Raw genomic sequence first — 15,123 nt, 5'->3', positions numbered from 1 at the left:
CTGTGAACCTAGAACTGCCAGCTACTGGAAGGAGCACAGCTTAGCTGCTGCAGGCAGCTCTGCAGAGCAGGCTCCACACAGGGCAGGCTCTACACAGAACAGGCTCTACACAGAACAGGCTCCACACAGGGCAGGCTCTACACAGAACAGGCTCTACACAGAGCAGGCTCTACAGAACAGGCAGTTCCTGGGCCTGGTCTGCGCCTGAAATATTACCTGTTGAGGGCTCTGCCTACTCCAGTCTGTAGCTTACAGGAAAGGATGGAACTTGCTGGTGCCAGGGTAGAAAGGGTTGTGATGGTTGTGACAGGAAGAGCTCATGAGGAGGAGAAAGTCTGTTCTTTATCTCTGTTGTCTTCCTCTTCCCACCCCGGCAAGTATGATGGTATGGTCATCCACACCATTTTACTATGACTTCACACTGGCACCCACTGGAAAGCATGAAAGAAAACTTTTAATATCTAACAGAGGAGAGTAGAAAAGCCTTACAGAAGGTGGAGAGTGCTATTTCATCCCAATTTGTAACTCATATTAATTATTCTAAGCCTTTATATTTTCTTATTTTTAACACTAAATTAACTCCTACTGCAGTTTTTTGGCAAAATGCATCGATATTAGGGTATGAGGGTTCATCTTCCTTCATACCCTAAGAAGGTTCTTTATCCATACTGTGTTGCTGTAGCTGATATGATTATGTTGGGCAGAGATAATAGTCAAATATTTTGAAAAGGATCCTGATGTAATAGTACAACCCTATACAAGGCATCAGGTTGATTGGCTTATGCAGAGTTCTGAAGTCTGGCCTATTGCATGTGCCTTATTTGCTGGTCAGATAGATAATCATTATCCACTAGATAAATTGATTCAGTTTTGTAATCACCATGCATTCATTTTTCCAACTCGTACTGCGCATGCACCTATCAAGAAAGCATTGCTAGTTTTCACTGATGGTTTCTCATCAGAAACAGCTGCTTATGCCTTTCAAGATCAAGTAATCTCCTTTGCTACATCATCTGTGTCAGCTCAATTGGTTGAATTAATGCTGTTATTGTTGTGTTTCAAGCATTTCCAAATCAAACCATTAATATTTATACAGATAGCTCATATATAGCTCAATCTATCCCTCTGCTAGAAACTGCTGTGCAAATAAAGCATTCCTCAGAAGCAGCCGATTTGTTTTTACAGTGCCAACAATGAAAGTGTAAATTCTTTGTAGGACACCTGAGAGCCCACACTGTGCTGCCAGGTCCTCTCTCTGAAGGAAACACCAAGGCAGATCTAGCTGCAGTGACTTTATCAGATCCGCCATCTAACTTGGATCAGGCCATAAAGGCTCATGAGTTACATCACCTTAATTCTAAAACTTTAAAAATTATGTTTAAAAATTATGTGGCATTTTTGTAAGCAGGTTAATAAACTAAAGCTAAGAAAATATTGTGGAAACTATTCATAGAATATTATGGGAAAGGATCATATCTTCTATATACAAGAGCTGTCCTGTTCATTAAGAAAGGTGGTTTCAGCAGGGAAAGGCCACACAAGGGTTGTACCTACTTAAAGGAAAAACATAATTGGTCAATAAAATAAAACACCATTTTGATGAGGCTTTTGGGTAAACAGGTGTGCGTACTCATGATAAGGACAGTATGGACTATAGTATAATCTCTGTTTTTTTGTTGGCGTGGGGTGGGTTACCAGTGTGCAAAAAATAAAGTTGTTTTTTTTTTTTTTTTTTTTTGGTTTTTCGAGACAGGGTTTCTCTGTATAGCCCTGGCTGTCCTGGAACTCACTCTGTAGACCAGGCTGGCCTTGAACTCAGAAATCCACCTGCCTCTGCCTCCCAAGTGCTGGGATTAAAGGCGTGCACCACGACCGCCTGGTAAGTATAAGCATTCTTAATTTAGCCAAGTATTTGCTTAAAGGGAGAAATGATTTGTCTTTATTTAGTATATTGGATTATGATGTTAATTTCTCATTTTGCTTATATCTTAAGTGTGTTCTGTTCGAGACTCATATGTCAGATGACAGATAATGTTTCCAATTGTATTTTATAGGGGCACCTCCATTCTTACCAGAATCTTTTGACCGAATTCTCCTTGATGCACCCTGCAGTGGAATGGGGCAGAGGCCAAATATGGCTTGTACTTGGACTTTGAAGGAAGTGACATCCTATCAGCCACTGCAGCGAAAACTCCTTAATGTGGTATGTGGTGCTCCTTTGCTGTGAAGAAACTGACTGCTAGTCCAGTGTTCAGTTTACCAAGGCTATTGTGTATAGCAGCACTGTTCCCAATGGCCAAAGGGTGGAGCCAGTCAGGAGTCATAGACAAAGACTGGATACATAGGCTTTGATATGGTCACATGGAATATTTATTCAGCCTTAAAAAGGAGTGAAATTTGGTACATGTTACAGTATGAATGGCCCTTGAAGACTTTATGCCAAGTGAAGTAAACCAGACACAAAAGGAAACATTTTTGTATGATCTCTATTACAAAGTAATTAGAATAGGCAAATTCTTAGAAATAGAAAGTAAAAGAGAAGGAATTAGGTTGAGAGAAAGGGTAGTTACTGATTAATGGTTACAGAGTGGCAGCTTAGGATGCTTGCAGAAATCAACACTTAATGTCGTTAAATCATGACATGTTAACTTGATACCCTTTATGTTAACTCTTTTTTTGCTGCAGACAAGGAAGAGATTGGGAATACTTAGCGTTTTGCTTGTGTGGCTTTAGTTTTTTTGAGACAGGCTCTTGCGGTGTATCCTAAGCTGGACTCAAGCTCAATATTTTTCCCTCAGCTTCACGAGGGCTGTGATGCTTTGTGTGCATCGTCAAACTTACTTACGGCTTTAAACATACGAGGCTTCTCTTTATGTTGACCCATCCTTTAAAATAACACAGCTCCCTAGAGAATGTTTGAGATGTGGAGTTAATCATAAACTTTCTAACCCTTAAGTGAAAGTAAAACAACAAAACCAAAACCACAATTCAGTAAGTAACTCATGCATCATTGCTAATTAATGTAAATAATTTAATATAAATAAATTACTCTTTACTGGCTTAATTTAGTTATCAGATTAGAAAGTTGTGGGGCAGAAATCTCGCGGGCGGGGGGGGGGGGGAGGGAGGGAGTCCAACGACAGAGTCTCAGGGCGGTCCGGCACCAGGGCTTCCCGCGCCACCAACGGAGGATCCCACATTCACGCAGCTGTCGGTGGGCGGGCCGGCGGCTGCATCGGCAAGGTTCCAGGGTTCCAAAAGCTGGGAATCAGGCGGAGAGACCATGGACACGTGGAGTCCGGTTTTCCAAAGCTTTTATTGTTCATGGCATGGGTAGTGGGCGCAACTGATATGCGCTCACCCCGCCAAAGGCCAGGGGACTCTCATTTTATAGGGAAGGAAAAAGGGGAGGGAATAACTTAATTAGCTACGCCCCTGGCCTTTTGATAATTTATTAATATTTAAATCTCTGGAGGTAGAGACTTGTTAATCACGCCCCCTACCTGTGCCCTACCTGTGACTGAAGGTAACAGGTTAAATGGAGTTACCTCGTCCAAGGCCCAACAGAAAGTCATAAGTCTTTTTTAAAATTATTTATGTATATAAGTACACTGTAGCTGTCCTCAAACATACCAGAAAAGGGCATCAGATCCTATTACAGATGGTTGTGAGCTGCCATGTGGTTGCTAAAAATTGAACTCAGGACCTCTGGAAGAGCAGTCAGTGCTCTTAACTGCTGAGCCATCTCTCCATCCCTGAAAGTCATAAGTTTTATAGGGTAACACGTTGTTAAAGTAGGCATGATAACATCCAGAATGTAGAAGGATCATAACTAAAAATTTAATTGATCAGAGGATGCCTCTGAGAGGGTGTTCTCCCCCTCCACCAGGTCTCCTTTTTCCCTGGGGCCTCAAGTCTCTTGAGGATTAGGCACATCTTCTCCCACTGAGGCCAGACCAGGCAATCCTCTGCTGTATATGTGCCAAGGCCCCGGACCAGCCCATGTATGCTGCCTGGTTGGTGTCTGAGAGTGTCTGAGAGATCTCAGGGATCCGGGTTAGTTGAGACTGCTAGTCTTCCTATGGTGTTGCCCTCCTCCTCAGCTTCTTCCAGCCTTTTCCTAATTCAACTCCAGTCCAATGGCTGGGTGTAAGTATCTGCATCTGTCTCAGTCAGCTGCTGGTTGGGTCTCTCAGAAGACTGCATGCCAGGCTCCTGTCTATAAGCACATCATAGCATCAGTAATAGTGTCAGGCTTTGGTGGTTCCCCCACCCCCCATAAGATAAATCCCAAATTGGCCCCATCACTGGATGCCTTTCCTTCAGTCTCGTCTCCATTTTTCTCCCTGCAGTTCTTTTAGATGGGACCAGTTCTGGGTCAGAAATTTTGACTGTGGGTTATCTGTCTGTTGGACTCTTTGAGCTCCTTCTTCCCATCGTTGGCATCTAGGCTAAGGTCACATTGAGTCCTGGGAGTCTCTCACTTCCTGGTCTCTGGTACTTTCTCAAGGGTCCTCTCATCTCCCCCCACCCCCACTCAGGCTACATATTTCCATTAACTCTCCTGGCCCTCTGGGCTTCTCCCCTTTGTCCCCTGCCCCAATACCTAATTTTGTCCCCCTTTTCCCCTCCGCCTCTCCTCTCTCATCCAGACTCCTCCCTCCCTCTGCCTCCCATGATTATTTTGTTTGTTTGCATTTCTTTAAGGTACAAGTATGAATTGTGATGTTTTTGAGATCTTTTTATTAAAATTATAAACAAAACTATGACTTTGCCAAAAAAAAAATAAATAAAAAATAGGAAACAAAGTTGGCTGGGTAGTGAAGGAGGGGTTGGGGGATGTGGATCAAGGAAGATTTAAGAGAAGAAGCTAAATATGATCAAAATACATTGTATAAAATCCACAAAAACTCACAGGAACTCTCACTTGAGCATGAACAATGGAAACAATGTAAATGCGGCACAGTTGGTGAAGAGCTGGCCTGGTGTGCTAGTTCCTTGTTGCTGCTCTGACAAAATGCCTGATGTAACAACTTAGGGAAGAAAGTGTTTACTGTGGCCCCAGTTCAGAGATACAGTCCATCATGGTGAGGAAGCCATGGCAACTGGAGCTCCAGGCAGTTGGCAAGAAAGCTGCTGAGAGCTGTGCAAGCTGGTGCTTACCAGTTCTTGTCAGTTCAGAACCTCAGCCCATGGACTGGAGCTCCCACAGAGCAGGGGTCACCACTAACCCAGTCTCCACACCCTGTCACAGGTATGCCCAGAGGCCTGTTTCCTCAGTAAGTCTAGATCCTGTGCAGTTAATCTGGACAGTTAACCATTACTCCTATCATGCATGAAGCTCCTGAGTTAAATTCCCAGCAAAACATATTCTTCCTGAGATAGCACACACCTATGCTCCTTGCACTTGGGAAATGGGCAGATGATCCTAAGTTTTGAGTTATCTTTTGGTAGATGGAGAATTTGAGGCCAGCCTGGGATATATGAGAACCTGTTAAAAAAGAAGAAAGAGAAGATAAACTTAAGATGTTTGTGAGAAATTTATGTTAGCATAGCAGCACATACCCTGATTATCATTAAATTCTACTGCATGCAAAATACTGTCTAGATCATAACCAAAAAAGCAGACAATCCATGCCATTCTCTACGAGCTTTTTCTCTGTCTAGCGCTATTGTGTTACATGGCATTAGTGCTGCAGAGCAAACTGTAGAGAGGAAGGAGAGCCATGAGGTCCATGAGGACCAGGGAGAGCATTTGCGGAAGGGTAGGAGGGGCTGAAGGGGAGGTCAGTATGGCGGGAACACCTCTATGAAGAGCTTTGAAAGCTCTTTCAGGACTTTGCTTGTGGAGCTGAGAAGCAACAAGTAGAAAAGCATGGCTCAGACTGGTGTGTGGAGACCGCCTTCTAGGAGGGCAGGGAAACGTGGGAAGATTTAACTGTTGTGTAATCTAGTTGACAGGTAAAGAGGCCGGGACTGAGATAATGGTAATGGATCTTAGGAACCATAGCCAAAACTGGTGTCTGTCTGTCTGTCTGTCTGTCTGTCTGTCTGTCTGTCTCTCTCTCTCTCTCTCTCTCTCTCTCTCTCTCTCTCTTTCTCTCTCTGTAGATGTATATTTATACACAAATTTATTCTGTGTATACATGTGTGCCTGAGTGTATGTATGTGTGTCATGTATGTGCAGGCACCAGCAGATGTCAGAAGAAAGTTTAAGGTCACCTAGAGCTGGAGTTATAGGCAGTTGTGAGCTGTCATATGGATGCTGGGACTTGAACATTGCTCTTCTGCAAGAGCAGTAAGCACTCTTACCCACTGAGCCATCTCTACATTAGATACTGAAAGAAGCTGACTAGTGGAGGGGGAAGGTGAAAGGCCTTCAGGCATTAATGATGCCTGGAGCTTTGGGAAGCCTAGGAAGGCTGTTCAAGCAGGTTTCAGAGGACAGTGAATACATTATTTGAGGACACATTAGCTGAAATCCCAGAAATTCTGACATGACAACTTAGTACATACAGATTCAGAAAGAAGGTCTCCCCTACAGATGGGAGTTTGTAAGTTTGGCCATAAGGGTAACTGTGAGGGGAGGTAAGTGAAGGTTCTCTGTGTGAGTCTGACTCTGTGTGTGTCATGAATCTCCAGGGAAGGTTGCATGCAATCTGCAGTGCGCATATTGTAGTCTAACTACAGGAAGAGGCCATATCGTACAGGACAACACTTTATTTCCATCAAATGCTTGCAAGGCATCCTGTGCTACTGGATAACTTACTTTTGGGGGGGCTATTGGGTCTTGGCATGCATCGTCTGATCACTGCTTTCCTTAGGCAGTTCAACTCCTGAAGCCAGGGGGAGTGCTGGTCTACAGCACGTGCACAATAACTCTGGCAGAAAACGAAGAGCAAGTCGCCTGGGCCCTCAGAACATTCCCCTGCCTTCAGCTTCGACCCCAGGTGAGAACAGTGACACTTTCCATAAGATAAATCTGAGTGTGAAACACAGTGGCAGACATGGGACTTTATAGAGGCTGTGTCAGAGCTCTGAAGCACTCTATTCAAGAGTTTTGGTGTGTTGAAGCTAACCATGGAATTCACATGACCAAATGAGGAAGCTTCCCCTCTCTCCGCAGTCTGCTATTGGACAAACCAGGGCAGGTCTTGGGTATCTTTCTGCTCCTGTTTATCCCACTTGCTGTCCCTAACTGTATTCCCAAAAAGTCCTTTTCTTTTTAGTTAGACACATTTTGCTCGTATGTATGTATGTATGTATGTATATATGTATATCATGTGCATTCCTGCTGCACGGACATCAGATAATCCTGAGTCTGGAGTTAGATGTATTGTGTGATACTGCATGTGAATGCTGAGAGCCAAACCAGTCCTCGGCAAGACTTCCTTCCCAGTTCCTTCCCTACATGTTTCTGATTTGCAAAAGCCTGAGCATTTTCCCCTCCTGTCGCATAAGACACACCTCTGTAACAGTGCACTGCAGAATATCAGAAGACTAGCCATGGGAACAAGCTACAGCTGGGGAGTGTCCCCTTTTATGCTTTTATGTTAATAAGATATTTTTAAAGCCATTTGTAGTTTGTTTTAGTGAGCAGAAACCTGACTTTTTGTTAGGATTTTTATTAAGACCAATTCAATTTTGAGATATGTATGTCTACAGAGATGCTAATATCTGGAGACATTGAACATCTGACATTGTGCTTCCTGCAGAACTCTAATGGCCAGTCACAGCATAGAGGTTAAAACAGTCTAGAAATGGTCCCGGCACTGGGAGGTTAATTACATGGAAATGAAAGCAAGACCTCAGAGTTCTCATGGAGTCTGTGTGAAGAAGTGATGGAAGTTACTCCCTTCACTGCCATGGATTGCATTTTCTTGACAGTTGTTTCTTCTCCACCAGTGGTCAAACCCTTCTCTGTGGACTTGGCACTAATGGTTTTCAAAAGTGACTGGATTCATTTAGATTCCTTAAAACCTAGTTGATGTAGCCATGATTTATATATCCTTTTCTAATATGTATTCTTCTAGTGTGTGTTAAGAAAACTTTCATAGAGTTGGTATGGCTAAAGGCATCTCAGATATTTTGGGGGCTAGCTCCTTCCACTGTTAGAGGATGAGAAGATGGACTATTCATTTATCCATGTCACAGGAAACCCAGTAGTACTGTCTTTATGTAGCTTCAGAGCTGGGCATGGGTTTTTATATATATGAGTAAATGGAGTTAGGTAAAGCTGCTTGCTTAGGTCATATAGCTGAGATATATTAGAGCTGCATTTTAAGTCTGCAAGCATCTAATAACATCCAGTCCTTTTGTAATATCATAACACTTGATAAGCATGGAGAATTCTAAATAAATAGAAACTCCTTTATCAGGTGGCCATGTATCACCACTTTTCCACCGCCCTCAAATTGGCAGGTGCATCTCACAAAGGCAAGTGCATTCACTTGTACTTCTGTTTCTGGGAGAGGTCATACAACCCATCTGTCTTTTCTTACTTAAGCTATATAGAGGCAGCTTACTAATTGTAGCATAGTCAACCAGTTTTGCTCATCTCTTCCCAACAGGAACCACAGATCGGAGGAGAAGGGATGGTGGGAGCTGGCCTGTCACTGGAGCAATTGAAACAACTGCAGCGATTTGATCCCTCTGTTGTGCCACTGCAGAACATGGACACTGATTCTCTCAGAGATGCCAGAAGGGAAGACATGATTTGGCTGGCCAACAAGGACTGTATAGGCTTCTTTATCGCAAAGTTTCTAAAATGTCAAAGCACAGAAGAGAAGGTTTCTTGGAAATGAAAATTCTGAAGACTTCTCTGTGTGGTGTTTTTTCTTACACCAAAGTGTTGTCAGGCCAACGAAGTGATGGCATGGTTGCTCAGGAAGCAGGATGATGCTAACAGCTTTCCTGGGATTGGAAGGAGCAGTGTGTATGTGTGGCCCTGGGGAAGTGAGGGCTAGTAAAGCATAATCAGCCTTATGCTTTATGAAAGGAAAAGAGGAATTGCCTGTCTGGAATATACTTTCAGTTTTAACTCATAAATACTGTCTTGCTATGAAAAAAAAAAGTTTAAAAACAAGAGAATATGGCTGGAGAGATGGCTCAGCACTTAGGAGCACTGACTGCTCTTCCAGAGGTCCTGAGTTCTCAGCAACCACATGGTAGCTCACAGCCATCTGTAATGGGATCTGATGCCCTCTTCTGGTGCTGAAGACAGCTACAGTGTACTCATATAAATAAAAACAAATGTTAAAAACAAGAGAATAAACCTCTAAACCTTTTAAGTGGTTATGAAAAACTGTTTTCTGTTTCCAAGATGGTGGTAGTTTCTTCAGTAAGTTTTCAGGACATGGACAATCATCCTGATTGAGGTAAGTAGGCTTGTTACTGTCGTCTGCCTCTGTCTCTCTCTGCTTACTGATTCTAAATCTGGCTTCTTAATTTAAAGGATAATTTATGTACTGAGTATGTGTGTGGAATACATGTTGAAGTCAGAGGACCACCTTTGGGAACAGTTTCTCTCCTCTACCTTGAGTTTTGAGGCTCGAACTCAGATGCTCAGGCTTGTGTCACAAGTACTTTTTTACCTGTTGAACCATTTCACCAGCCTTCAGGTCACCTTTAAATAAAGCTTGGACTTGTGCTAAAAAGTACTTTGAAAGGTGAAATATAGGTATCTACTTTGTAGCTAAAATGGCCATTGAGATTATTCCACATTTTGGCTGTGTTTTATCATCTTCAGAAACAGACATGCAAAATAATAGAGAACTGCTTGGGGAGGAGGAGGAGGAAGAGGAGGAGGAGGAGGAGGAGGAGGAGGAGGAGGAGGAGGAGGAGGAGGAGGAGGAGGAGGAGGAGGAGGAGGAGGAGGAGGAGGAGGAGGAGGAGGAGGAGGAGGAGGAGGAGGAGGTGGAGGAGAGCAGTGACTGGAAGCTAGGCCCTGGCCTCCACTCTCCACTGGGCCGTCTCCGCTTTTCTTGATGAGCCTACGCAGCTTCACAGAGCACAGGCTCCAGGCAACTATGTCTAATAGACGAAGACAGGGAGAGCTCCTCTTAATCAAAACTGAGCTCAGCTTGGACAAAACAAGCAGCCCAGCCAGACTGCAGAAGTGACCAAGCATCCTGCCACTCTTGCCACTCTGCCTTCAGTGCTCCTTTTTGGTAGATAAACTGTTAAGATTTCCAGGACCCAGCAACATGGGAAAGGCCTCATGTGTGGAACACACCAGATTGGCTTGTTTTCTTTCATTCACACCCTTTCAAATGATGGCACTTTGGGTGTGTCCTATGTACAATTGGAACCAATTGCTAATCTCTTTTTTTCTTGTAGATTTCCTGTAGGAAGGTCTCTAAATGACTTACCATATCCACTGTGATTGCAGCAGCTCTTGGATCAAGTAAGGCCTTTGGGTGGCTTCTTCCTGGAGAAAATTTTTTTTGAAGAGCTCTGAGCTCTCTATATCCAAGTGATTGTGCCCATTTCTCTCAGCACATTGTGACTCCAGTTGACTGTGTTATCCTGAGCTCAGACCTACACCTGGGAAATATACCAGGACAGATAAACAAGGGTTTTTTTCCTCTCTCTTATTACTGCTTCAGAGTAGATAGTCAGTGGGTATTATGGAATATGAAAAATCATCTTGAATTTACTAAGATTCAAGCAAGCCTTTTCTATCTTTCATTCTGCCTGTGTCCAGGAGATGCCATTTTGACTAAAGAGAACCACCATCACCATGAGACACTTTTGTTTCTGGGACTCCAGGTAGCCCCTCAGATATTAAAATGAATTTTAAACAACTCCATAACCCTGGCTTCCTTTCTTTCTGCACATCTGTATGTGCTAAGCTGGGTGAGAGTTGGAGAGAGACAGCCGAGCAGCAAACCAGCACGGTGTCAGACTTTTTCCCATTCTAGTAAATACCAGAGTCCACACAGAGCCAGCAAAAGAGAACGCTGCGTGTGTTCAGAACAGCAAGGACACAGAATACTGTTAGCATTATTCCTGTTAATACAAGCCATTTTCAGTGGATTTCTTCCTCTCAAATTTTGAAAGCAATTCACATATTCTTCAAGGACACAACAATGAAAAGACATCAGGGACACGTGGAAGGCTATTAGCATCTTTTAGCATACTTAGTTTTAATATAGATTATTCCTATGAAAAGAGAGAAAAAGCATTTATTTGGTGGTAAATAAATTTTAATTAAAACCCTATGTTAAATTTTAGTTTATATAGCAAAGTAAAGCAAAACACTTAATAAGACACAGTGTCAGCAATATTACACTTACTGGAATAAGCCTAGATCATCAAGGAGGAATGGTGTTGTGTCCCCAGCAGATGGGGAAGCTTCTTAAAATGAAATAAACTTAAAAATGAAATAAACTTCTAAATATGAATCCGAATTACTCTACAGGTTGAACTAAGGTGGGAAGAAAACTTTGGTTTACATTTAAAAAAATCTTACCTACCTTGGTATTTTTATTGTTGTTTTATTTTACTTAAATTAGACATTGAAGGAAGATTACCAAAAAAAAAACAAAACAAAACAAAAAACAAAACAACAACAAACCCAGGTTATTGGCATTGGCTGGATGAGGATGTTCCACATGTTAAGTGTGGAAACTAGTATACTCGTTCCTAAGATGGCAATTAATACCAGTGGTAAACAGTGCAGAAGCCAGCTCTTTATTTGTTTCCATGAATTACTTTAAACCAAGTTCATCAAACAGTTCAGTGTTGTGACAGTGAGTGTTTAACAAGGATGCAGAGCAGACATGTTAAAATGTGGTATTGTCTGCAGTACAGTATGACTGAAGCCGGCCTACTTTTAGCAGCACCTTTTTTGAAACAGTAAGTAAATGAGCAGTTGAGAAAGCACAGGAAAAACTGAAGTGACTGATACAGAAGTATAACACTATTAACTACATTCCCAGCATTTCCTGGCTTGACTACAGAAAAAAGAAAATCAGGATTCTACAACTGAGTCGGGTAAGATTAAGTTTTTGCTTGTGAAAAGTGGTGTTGCATCCCAGTAGTCAGTAAGTCAGCCATCTTCCTTGGGAGGTCAAGCACACACTGCTGATGGAGCCCCAGTGTGCGGCTTTCACACACAGGTGCCCTGTGTCAGATCCTTTGGCACAGTAGAAGGATGCTGTCATGGGCACACATATGCTTGCAGTAAGCAGATGGATGGACAGCATTAGAACTAGTCTGTGAAAGGGACATATGGTAACTGCAAGTCCTAGAAACACCGTCCATCATGAGGCTGTCTCAGCCATTCCTCTGGATGAAACACCCAGGAAGGGAGTAAATCACTGCTCAAAGTCTGTCTATGATGAATGCTTTCTAAATTTGGGTCAGAAATTACTGTGTATAGTGTATAAATTCTGTAAGAGATATAGTGCTGATTCTAAGCAAACCTTTCATTCTCTAAGCAGGTAAGCCACTGGTAAAATATATATATGCAACTCATGTTTAAATGCTTGAGTTTTCTTGGGTATAGGATAAAGTAGTAAATGTAAAACTGCTTTACATATAAATGCCTAAGAATATTCCAGAAGAATATGAAATAACCAGGAAACAAAACAAAACATGTATTTATTGTAACCATGATTTGTTTTAGTAATATACCGATCTGGTTGGGTAATCACAGATAGATGTTTTCCTGCGAAAGGCTTCGAATGCTAGGGGCTTGTGCAACTAATACAGTCTTACCTATCTATCCATCAGCACTGGACTCTTGAGCGAGAGAGAGATTGTATAGCCTTGGCTAAGAGCATTGTAAGCTTCTTAATGCAGGCAGATTGAGGCTTGAAGAAAGTGTCTTCTAGGTTCTCCTTCACAGATGTCTCGTATAAGAAAACGTTCCAACTCTTTTGCTTCAAGTTATTCCATTTTGCCCTGATAACTTCTAAAGACTTAGCAGGAACTTTGGTTATAAGAAGCACTTGTAGATTCTGACAGACAGTGTAGCTGCTCAGGTTGCTGCTGGGGGAAGAAGAGCGGGTGGCTGAGGATGAACAACAGGAGCAATAGGCACGTTTAGAAAGTAACATGGGACAAGTTATAAAATTTATTTCCCTACGAAATAATTGCACAAGCTGTGTAAACATTTCTTACTAAAACAAAATAATCTGACACACAAAGATTGTCCATTTCCAGTGGAACACTCACAGTACAAGATGCCCGTGTTTTCTCTCTTTCAGGGGCAAAAGCAAGGAGTCAGCAGCTGAGTGCTTCCCTAGTTCCTTTGGCAGCAAGCTTCCTCACATTCCCTGGCTGCTCAGTGGGTTTGAAAGCAACATACAACACAGTTAAGTACAAAGCCAGGTGGGCAGGACTCTCAGCCATCAGCCTCTGGTTTCTGCATTAGTCTTCTGCGTTCCACTTCATCTCAGCCACTCACACACTCACACACTCACACACTCACACGCGCATGTGCACATGGTGGGCTCCGCTTGGATACTCCAGTGCGGTGACTATAACAGACACTAGCTGCTAAGAACGTGTTTGTCACAATCAGTGTGGACTGTATGGAGTAGAAAAACCTCTGGAGTTTGATTACATTTACCATAATTTATGGTTAAAATGAAAAACTTACCAGGATGGGATTACATTCAGAAATCAAACCTCAAGTCAAGCAATCACACGTATTTACAGTATGTACAGGCTCTCTCTTAGAATAGGGAGAGGTGTCTAGACAATATTAGAAATTTCCTGAATGTGGGCATTTCTAGTCCCTGTGATTCATAAAGCAAATCTGCTGACTTGGCATTAAGACCCTAAAATTGTGTGATCAAACTGATATATATATATTATATACATACATATATATAATATATATATAATTATAATAAGGTGTTTGCAGAAATAACATTTACAAACTGTCTACACAGTACACAGTACTAGTACATAGAAAATAGATTCTAACTTTATAATCCCCTTTGTGTAAGGCAAGACTGAATCTGTCCCCAAATTTAGTCAGCCAGAGGTACAAGCAAGAAACAGTGGTCCATGAAAGAATGACAGGTCAGGTATCTGGGCATTAAAAATATGGAGAAATCCACTTGTTATCTGTGCTGCATCTGGCTCATTGGATACATTAACTACATTTCTGAAGCCACTCTGTTCAGGTGGCAGCTACCCAAACAGCTTTTGAAGAGTTCAGGATATAGACGGAGGACTGCCGCTGTACTAGGCCAATTTCTGTGGTACTTACAAAAGAAGGTATAATAATACTTGATTGCACGCTATTGCTATTGAAGCAACAGCAATACAAATATACAAGACAGATCACAGATGACTGCAATGTAGCCCCCAAAGATTTTGCTTAAGGATGATGTTACACAAGACTTGGGGGCCTGGACACACATGGTCATTGGCGGATGTATACATCCCTGTTCCACTCGCCAGCCTCATTCCTTCTCTTCGATATTACTTCCCCTTCCTTGTCACAGTATCGATCCTTAGATTTATGTCGGCTTCGTTGTTTGCTGCACTCATTGTGGTCCTGGTCTCGACCCGTGTCCCTAGAGCGGTGGCGAGACTCCCTGTGTCTGTGGCCATTGCTGCTGTGGGTCTCCTCTCTGTGGTTATGTTCACGGTGTGGGACATAGCGGTCCACATGTTCATGTGAATAATCTTCCTTTGGCTCCACGTAGGCGGAGTCTCGGCTCTCTTGGGTTTCAGAGTCAAATGTCTCTTGCCTAGAGAGGCCTCGACCTGTCCCACTTCGGTGGTTTTGGTGTGTGGCTGAGGAAGAACGGTGTTGGGATTTTTTGATGGGTTCCAGACAAGGTTCTTCTTCAGCTTGGGAAGCGGACCGGGGAGCAGAGCGATCAGTCCTCTGGTCACCTTGAGAACCCTGTAGCAAAGGGACACACATGAGGTTATCAACTGAGGAACCGATGTGTCTGGGGAGCAGCATCATGTAAGTGCATCCGTTTGAAGTACCAAAATGCTGAAACGAAGCCCACCTGGTGGCACAACTTAAATTGGACTTGTGTTCCTATGACATTTCATTTCAACAAAGGGGCAAGAATGGTCTTTTATAATCTTTTGTGATTATAGTACTGATACAGGTGTCTTATAACCATAGTCTTAACTAATTTGCTT

The 15,123-nt window shown here is 42.6% G+C and overlaps 2 protein-coding genes and 1 long non-coding RNA gene across 14 annotated transcripts in view; 1 reads left to right on the top strand and 2 right to left on the bottom strand.

The window, feature by feature from the left end:
- Window positions 1-9,290, top strand: part of Nsun6 (NOP2/Sun RNA methyltransferase 6) — a 35,571-nt gene extending 26,281 nt beyond the window's left edge. For all 4 annotated transcript variants that reach the window (XM_034509699.2, XM_076939532.1, XM_076939535.1 and 1 more), the window contains exons 9-11: window positions 2,055-2,203; window positions 6,825-6,950; window positions 8,571-9,290. In XM_034509699.2, coding sequence (XP_034365590.1) covers window positions 2,055-2,203; window positions 6,825-6,950; window positions 8,571-8,804 — 509 coding nt within the window. In that variant the 3' untranslated portion in view covers window positions 8,805-9,290. The remainder of the gene's footprint in view (window positions 1-2,054; window positions 2,204-6,824; window positions 6,951-8,570) is intronic.
- LOC143443368 (uncharacterized) lies at window positions 2,210-8,666 on the bottom strand. Its single transcript, XR_013112301.1, has 3 exons — window positions 8,526-8,666; window positions 5,393-5,491; window positions 2,210-4,219 (listed from the first exon to the last, which is right to left on the bottom strand). It is a non-coding gene; the product is annotated as an uncharacterized LOC143443368 (long non-coding RNA).
- A 2,383-nt stretch (window positions 9,291-11,673) lies between the features above and the next one.
- The window catches only part of Cacnb2 (calcium voltage-gated channel auxiliary subunit beta 2), a 350,616-nt gene continuing 347,166 nt past the window's right edge, over window positions 11,674-15,123 (bottom strand). For 8 of the 9 annotated variants that reach the window (XM_076939527.1, XM_034509698.2, XM_076939530.1 and 5 more), the window contains one exon: window positions 13,062-14,872. In XM_076939527.1, coding sequence (XP_076795642.1) covers window positions 14,384-14,872 — 489 coding nt within the window. In that variant the 3' untranslated portion in view covers window positions 13,062-14,383. Of the gene's footprint in view, window positions 14,873-15,123 lie in introns of all 9 variants that reach the window. The other variant, XM_076939526.1, reaches the window with a different exon arrangement.

Source organism: Arvicanthis niloticus, chromosome 8 (assembly GCF_011762505.2).
Source record: "Arvicanthis niloticus isolate mArvNil1 chromosome 8, mArvNil1.pat.X, whole genome shotgun sequence".
NCBI lineage: Eukaryota > Metazoa > Chordata > Mammalia > Rodentia > Muridae > Arvicanthis > Arvicanthis niloticus.
Note: the sequence above shows the minus strand (reverse complement) of the source record. Positions and strands in the feature narration are given on the sequence as shown.